At 35.1% G+C, this 8927-nt stretch overlaps 1 protein-coding gene across 1 annotated transcript in view; it reads left to right on the forward strand.

The window, feature by feature from the left end:
- The window catches only part of LOC108297885 (coiled-coil domain-containing protein 14-like), a 51931-nt gene that overhangs the window by 1610 nt on the left and 41394 nt on the right, over positions 1–8927 (forward strand). The window contains 4 exon segments of the mRNA XM_017520563.2: positions 4731–4786; positions 5095–5167; positions 5406–5475; positions 5564–5686. Coding sequence (XP_017376052.1) covers positions 4731–4786; positions 5095–5167; positions 5406–5475; positions 5564–5686 — 322 coding nt within the window.

The raw sequence follows: 8927 nt of genomic DNA on the forward strand, positions 1-8927 counted from the left end.
AAAAAAAAAAAAAAAAGAAGAAGAAGAAGCAAACCAAGTCCATATTATATTACTTCCTCTGAAGGAAATATTATACAACCACTAAAAATTTTTGAATATGAAAAAGATTTAAAAGTAGAATACACAAGATTTGAAATTGCAAATATCTTGTTATTATGACTAAGTAAAAAATGCATATGAAAAATGATTGGTAGCCCCAATAGCAAAGAACACACCTAGTATCTAGATCTTGGTTTCCAAGTACCACTGTCCCCTAAGGGGTCATGACTTCTTGGAAAAATGACCAATTCCAGGGCTGAGCAGGGGAATTATAAGAAGAGTGTGGATACATCAAACTAAAAAGCTTCTGTGCAGCATAGGAAATGAGTGATGGAATGAAAAGGCAATCTACAGAATGGGAGAAAACATTTCCAAGCCGTGTATCTGATAAATAATATCTAAAATAAATGTAAAGACTTTCTATAACTCAAAAGCAGAACCACACATAACTTGTTTAAAAATGAAAAAAGGATTTGAATAGACATTTCTCCAAAGAAGACGTATGGATGGCCAACAGGTTTATGAAAAGATGCGCAACATCACTAATCATCAAGGAAATGCAAATTAAACCCACAATGAGCTATTACCTAACACCTGTTAGGATGACTTACTAAAAAAATAAAAAGTATTGGCAAGGATTTGGAAGAATTGGAACCCTTGTACACTGTCAGTGGGAAGGTAAAATGGTATAGTCACTATGGAAAACAATATGGGGATTCCTCACAAAATTAAAAATAGAACTGTCATATTACCCAGCAATTCTACTTCTGGGAATTTATCCAAAAGAATTGAAGGCAGGATACAGAAGAGATATTTGCATTCTTGTGTTCATTGCAGCACTATTTGCAGCACTATTACTATCGCCAAGATGTGGAAACAACCTTAATGTCTATCTACAGATGAACAGATAAGGAAAATGTGGTGTATACATAAAATGGACTATTATTGAATCTTTAAAAAGAAGGAAATAGCTCTCATATGCAACAACAGAGGTTAACCTTGAAGACACTATGCTAAATGAAATAAGCTAGTCACAGACGACAAATACTGCATGATTTTACTTACATAAAGTATCTAAAAAAGTTAAAACTCATAGAAACAGAATAGAATAGTGGTTGCCAGAGGCCGTGGGAAAGGAGAGATGCCATTGCTATTCAGCGAGTATAAAGTTACATTTATGTGAGATGAAGAAATTCTCGAGATCTGCTGTATAATATCATGTCTATAGTTAATACTACATTTTGTTAGGAAGGTAGATCTCATTTTAAACACATTGATGAGAATTTTTAAAAGATGAGCCTGGAGCACCTTGTTGTAGAAAGTAAGCAATAGCTCAAAAAGTGATGGGGACATGTTAAAGTGATACAGGAATCAAATTCAAGGGGCTCCCAGGGACCAAATTTGAGACAATTTGAACGTCAAAATAAAGTGATAATAATGGATCATAACCTACTGAAGAAAATAGGAATCAGTGAATCCCCACTAACAAGGAAGAAGGAAAAGGTGCTTTCCTAAAGTTGAATGCCAACTAATACATGTAGAAGGATTACATAGTTAGAAAATCACCATGTCAAACAATTGATTCAGCCAAGAATCATCAATGAATGTTAAAACTATGGGGTGAAAGTTTGGTGATTGGTATATCTACATAATCTCAAAGTATCTCTTCACAAAATGCTAACAATTACTAAGATAAGAGTAGAAACTTTACAATAAAAAGCCTGGCAGACACCATCTTAGGTCGTCAAAGTTTACATCATGAATAATGGGACAAACTGACGTGTGTTTATTGAGAAGGACATAATCTCTTTTGTGGATTCCTGCCAAAAATGCATGACCTGCGTGTAATCGTGGGTAAGCATCAGACAAATCTAAATGTGCAGAGGGACATTGTATGAAATAACTGGCTTAGATTCTTTAAATATGTCAAGGTTATAACAGACAATGAATGACAGCCTGAGGAACTGTTATAGACTAAAGGAAGCTAAAGAGCTACAATAGTTTAATGCAATATGTGATCCTGGATTGGGTGTGAACCAGAGGGATTTTTTTTTTTTTTTTGTAATGGACAGTATTAGGATAATTGACAGCATGCAGATAAGGTCTGAACATTAGATCATAATTCTGTATCAATGTTAAATTCCTGGTTTTGATAATTATACTGTGGTTATATTAGAGAATGGCCTTGTTTTTAGGAAATATTTAGGAGTAAAGGAGTATTATATCTGCAACTTTAATGGTTCAGGCAAAAAGTAATACTGTATATATATAGACAGAGAACATGGAAAATGTTATAGACTCTGAGTGAAGCATATATAGGACTTCTTTGTGCTATTATTTCATAGTAGAAACTACAAAAAAAAAATTGAAAGGAATTGTTCCAATATGGTAGTTACTGTTTTAGGGTGCTTTTATCGTGAGTAATTTTCTTGACCAGATTTCCTATAAGATAGCCTTGTGTCTTTTCAGATCTTTTCCTCATTTATTAAGTAGCTTGTTTGTCTCATTATGGAGTTGTGATATATCTTTATGTATTCTGAATAAAGTCCTTTGTCAGATCTACATATTACAAATATTTCCTTCTTGCTTTTTAATTTTCATAGTGTTGTCTTACAAAGAGAAAAATGTGGCTTGCTTTTTAATTTTCATAGTGTTGTCTTGCAAAGAGAAAAATGTTTTCGTTTGATACAATACAATTTTTTTTATTTAAAAAATAAGATAGCCTTGTGTATATTTTTTGGAGAAACACCATATATATCTTACAGTTATACCAGACATGTACCTCAGACAGTGTACTTAAAAACTTTTTTTTTGAAAGAACAATTGTGGTAGTTGTTTGTTGACTCAGACATGTACCTCAGACAGTGTACTTAAAAAAAAAATTGAAAGAATAATTTTGGTAGTTGTTTTTGGACTCAATCCAGGGTATAGTATTATAGTGTCATGGCTTGGAGTTTTTATTATGATTCCAGCCAGGACATCAACATAGATATACTAAAGGGAAAGACCCTGAGAGTGTGATGCAGAGACCAGTGGAGTGATGTTTCACAATGTCTTATTTCCTACATTGTTGATTCTCACTGCTGGCTTTATTTCCTCCATCATATTCCAAATTATCTCTAGAAGTGTAACTCTTACCAACCCAGTTTTTTAAAAAATGCATTCTCAGTTACGTTCTTAGAAGGATGGAACACACATTCATGCATATGATAGAATGCCACATAACTTTAGAAAGTTTGGTAGTTACTGCTCAAAGCTATCTTGAGATGAAATATGTAAATATGTCAAGAGAAATTATAAATGAAACTGCCAACAGTGACTATATCTGGAGGGTAGAACGAGCGGGGAGTCAGGGACTTCAACTCATGTTGATTTAAAATTATTTTGAATAGAGATTATCTGGTGTAAAGTTATTAAGATATAAAATGGTATGCCATGGAAAGTGTCCTTTCTTGCTCTGTGCCCCAGATACTCAGTTTCCCTCCCCAGAGGCAACCGTGATTAACTGTTTTTGGCATAACTCTCAAGATACTGGGTACATGTAAAAGCAAATGCCTATTTTTTCCTGTTTTTCTACAGAAAAAGTTGTCCATTATGTCACTTTTAAAACCAAAAAAAATTTAAGAAAACAACAGTGCTATATGAGTTTCCAAAGAAAGATTAAGACAGTGAGATGTAGATAAAGAGAAAGATTAGAGTTTTCATTTGCTGGTCTCATCAGGCATTCTAAATAATGTACATAAAAGGAACCAGAGTTAAGAACTCTGTTCTGTATCTTGAATTAACTTGTATGTTTAGGCCGGGCGCGGTGGCTCACGCCTGTAATCCCAGCACTTGGGAGGCTGAGGCGGGTGGATCACGAGGTCAAGAGATCGAGACCATCCTGGTCAACGTGGTGAAACCCCGACTCCACTAAAACTACAAAAAATTAGCTGGGCATGGTGGCACGTGCCTGTAATCCCAGCTACTCAGGAGGCTGAGGCAGGAGAATTGCCTGAACCCGGGAGGCGGAGGTTGCGGTGAGCCGAGATCGCGCCATTGCACTCCAGCCTGGGTAACAAGAGCGAAACTCCGTCTCAAAAAAAAAAAAAAAAAACTTGTATGTTTCAAAGAATTTGGGAATATAGAACATGTTTAGGGATTAATATGGTCTGAACTTAGTATAGTAGTTACCTCTGGTTTAAAATAGTATATCAATTTCCTTTTCACCTTAAATAGACTTAAGTAACAAATATATGTGTTGTTTGCTTGACATTTTACATAAAAGAAATTTAATATATGAATTATAATTGTGGATTTTTAGGATATATCACATTACTTAAAACGGTGAATAATATGGCACATACATACAATGAAATATCATTTGGCCTCAAAAAGGAAGAAAAATTTAGACATTTGCTTCAGTATAAATGAAGCTGGAAGATATTATGCTAAGCGAAATAAGCCAGTCACAAAAGGACAAGTATTGTATTATTCCAGTTTTATAAAGTTTCTAGAGTAGTCAAATTCATAGAAACTAGGATGGTAATTGCTACGGTGAGGGGGAAGAGGGGATGGGAAGATATTGTTTGATGAGTGCAGAGTTTTAGTTTGAGAAGAAAAATAAAAGAAAAAATGTTATATTTTATCAAGATAGCATATTGAAAATGTAATAGAAAAATATTTATCTGCTATAATATATTATGTCATAGGTGTTATCTTCAGGAAGGCACACTGGACCTGCTAAATTAACAAATGGGAAGAAAGGGTAAGTACTCAAAGACATTTACAACTTCAGATTTCAAGACATTTTTCAGGTCTTTGGGCTGGGTGACATGTCATCTACCCCAGAAAATTAGGTAGGCCTGTAGCATCACACGCTCTGGGGAACAACTTTTCATATCTACCTGTGTTAATCATTCTAGTGTTTAACAGTCTTTCTAATCTTTAGAATGTGCTTATAAATTCATCTTGTACCTGGTAGGTCAAGCTTTCTTGTCTAGTCTTTGCTGGAAAGAAGATGACTAATGAATTTTGGGAAAAAAATATAAGAATATTAATGAGCTTATTTTCCAGGACCCATTTAAGAAGAATATCACGTTTTAATGCAGATTCTGGCTATTCCATCCATTCTGATTCAGAAAGTCAGGTAAGATTGAATAGATACAATACACACTAATTAGTTTTCAGGTAGAAGCTAAAAAGTAGGAATAAAATGCAAAGTATTAATTGGTCTAAGGAAGTATGAAGTCTGTTGCTTTAAAACATGTTTTCTACCTATAATAAATTGCTTGTAAATAAAGAAATTTAAAACTACATAATGTATATTTTTTTCCTATACTAACAGTTATATACAAATGTATTCTAAATGACTTTATTCCTTACAGGCTGAAACTCTTCATGGGCTTGATGGTTGTGCTTCTTTGCTGAGGAACATTTTGAGAAATGAAGATTCAGGTTTATTTTTTTTAATGCTTCTTTGCTGAATACCTTTTCTCAATTAAGTCATTATTTTGATATTAACAAATTTTTGTTTTATTAATAGGTTTAGAAACAGCATATTTAGAAAACAGATCTAATTCTAGACCTTTAGACAGCAGAAAATATGGATCTAAAAAGAAAAGACATGAAAAACATACTGTTCCTTTCATAGTCCGGAAAGAAACATGTAAGCCTTTTTTTCTCTTATTTAAAGATAATCCTTAATTGTGGGTATTTTGATCAATTATCAGGATTATGCAGTTCATTTTAATAATCAGTATTGGTTAGGTTTATGTGTGCTTATGCCTGTCTTTTTTTATTCAGCTTCTAATTGCTGAGTGGTTATATAAAAAAAGACTGGGTTTTACAGGAGAAAAAGTTCAAACTCAGAACGACTTTTGGGAAGTATATAGAGTTAGTTTCCCCTGCCACTTGTTTTCATAGATAATCACAAATTGGCTGTAATTCAGGTGTATACTTATTGTTGTTGCTTTAAAATTATTATGTTAAAAAAATATATATATATGTATCCTAAGTTGGTCAAGCTGATCTCAAGTTACACAGTTAGGATACATGGTGCATAAGAAGGCATAATTGGATCAATAAGGAAAGAGCCTCCTTCTCATTGATGGTGAATGTAGCCAAGGGTACTTTACACCCTGACAGCTAACTTTTCCTGGTTTAGAACAAGAAAGTTTTGATTTTGTTGTCCCTTGAAGGCCTAGAGGACAAGATCGCCCAAAATGAAGATGAAAAAGTCCACAAAGAGAATTCAGATGGATGAGAATTAGACTAGCCACTTCTATAGTTCAGGTGGGCCAGAAATGTCAGCACTGTAGTGCAAGCTTAGATTCACCTTGGGCAAGGAATGAAGTTTAGAAAGTCATCTAAGGCAGTAACCCTGTGTCTTAAGAGATCAGAATTCAAGCAAGGAGGCTGAGAAAGAGTAGAGCATTTATGGGACTAGGAGTTGATGTTTCAGATAGTCCCAGGATAGAGAACTAAGGCAGGGGAAACCTAACTCATCTTGGAGGTCAGTAACATTAGCCTTTTATTGTCTTGACCTGCACTATTCAAGATGGTAGCCATGGCCACATGTGGCTATTCAGCACCTGAAATATGACTAGTACAACCAAGGAATTGAATTTTTAGTGTTATTTAATTTAAATTAATTTAAAATGAAATTCTAAAACTGAAAATTGATCCAGGTATTATAAAACTTTTAAGTATGTTTGGAATAACTTGGGCATGTGAACCTACCTTTTTAAGTATAAATTTTATTAAATCTAAATATAGACCAAGTATTTCGGATGATAATTTAGCATTTAGATTGTGCTTTGTGTAAAATGCATGCTAGATTTAGAAGATTAAATACAAAAAAATTCAGTTATTTATATTATACACTGAAATGTTAATATTTTTGATATATTGGCTTAAATATGAAAAGTAATTTTACCTCTTCTTTTATGTGGTTACTGGAAATTTTAAGTTATATATATGGTTTGTATTATATTCCTATTGGACAACATTGGTCTAAGTCAGCTCAGTACACTACAGCCAGTTTTATAAGTAATGTTTAATTATTTTATTTTGTAAATAAGATTTTATTAGAATGCAGCCAAGCTAATTTATTGTGTTTTGATTAGCTGTTTTTGTACTGCAGCGGCAGTGTTGAGTAGTTGTGACAGAGATCATCTGGCCTGCTAAGCCTAAAATATTTATTTGACCTCTTAAGAAAAAAAGTGCTAAACCCTGGTCTTAACTCTTCAAGTTGAGGCCTTTTTATTGCGGCCCAGTTGAGAAAGAAAGGAGCAATAGCACCTGTTCCTCCAGTCTCCTACTTTTTGTCTGTAGGCGGGTTATTTCTTATCCAGGGCACCTTTCCTCAAGGATCTATCATTTGAGATATATGTGGCTGAGAGTGGGTGTCATGGTAGCAACTTGTTGGATCCTGACTTAACTGCTTCTGTCAGAGTTCCAACAGGAAACACATGGTAACACTCAAATTGAGGTAATTCGAGGAGGGTTTATTTACAAAGGGACTTATTGTAAAGGTATGAGTAGGGCATAGGAAAACCACAAGTTTTGCCTGCTGGGTCTTGCTAGCAGCAGCAGCAGAGCTGTTATCATCTCTAGGCCATAAGGGATTAGGAGAGTTACTAGACCTAGAAAGTGGTATTGCTTATAGAATATGCTACCTTGAGAAGAACAGTGAGCTTCATTGAAAGGACAAAGTCAGCCCAAGGTGACCTCATAGAAAGAGAGCAGGGTAAGTGTATATCCTGACTTCATGCTTCTTCCTTTTCTTCATATGCCAAGACTCCCATTGGATTGAAGCCCTACTGATGTATATCAGGTCTGGGATTTGACTCTTACAAGCTAGTAAGTTAGTTTCACTGTATCATGGATGCTAGCAGAAGACACAAAACTACTGGTCAGAGACAAAGGACTTTATTACTCACAAGATAGGAAGCAGTATGTGCATCAGCATATTTGTGTTGGTTCTCATTCACCCTAATTCCCAATGGAGTGATTCGGTGGATCCAAATGGATGCTGCACATCCTTTAGGTGTAGGTTGCAGCTGAGGAACACTAAGCTTGGGGAATCTGCCACTTTGATAGTAAGCAGTAATCAAGCCTGTGCTTGCCCCGGAGGGAAATATTACCTTATCCCTCAAGGTTGCTCACTGCAAACACAACCCTGAGAAGTGGCCCAGGTAAAGAGCTTAGGTCAAACCCTGGCTTTTTTGATATACACAGCAAGAAATATTAGGAGGAGGAGTGACCCATGAAGGACTGTCTCTTCGCAATCCATATGGATCAGCATTCCAGGGAGAGCAAGGTGAAGACCAGTAGGGGGGGATTTGGATTGGCAGATGGAAGATTCTGGCATTCTGGGTCTGTAGCATTAAATTCTTATTTGGATTACAGCTGAACCGGCAGCTCTGGCTTGTGATCAGGTTGCAGTATTCTTACCGTTTCTTCTCTCATATTTTCATAATCAGAAGGAAGGACGTACTTCCATAGGACAGTCTGCCTTAGGGTTGCAATATTAGAAATTATTAGTTCCTAATTTCTAAGTGTTCCTAAGTTTAACTCATTAGAAACCTCTGACTGTTTGATTCAACTGCTCTGTTGTTTTTTTAATTTACCAAATTGTAGCACTTTCTAGAAACAAACGTGTGTGTGTGTGTGTGTGTGTGTGTGTGGTTGGCAGCTGTTAACCAATTATACAAGATTTTGCTCGTTACTACAATGCTTATAAAATCCAAACTCATCGCTTGTTCTCTTTACCACCTCTCTCCAAGTGAGGTAATTGTAAAGAACTTTAAGGAATCTATTACAGCATGTTAACTAGTATCCATGTATTATTTTACTTTTAACACATATTATCTTGATATTTTGTGTTAACTGTCTTCTGGGGAATG

This window comes from Cebus imitator, unplaced genomic scaffold, assembly GCF_001604975.1.
Source record: "Cebus imitator isolate Cc_AM_T3 unplaced genomic scaffold, Cebus_imitator-1.0 Scaffold855, whole genome shotgun sequence".
In the NCBI taxonomy this organism is placed as follows: domain Eukaryota; kingdom Metazoa; phylum Chordata; class Mammalia; order Primates; family Cebidae; genus Cebus; species Cebus imitator.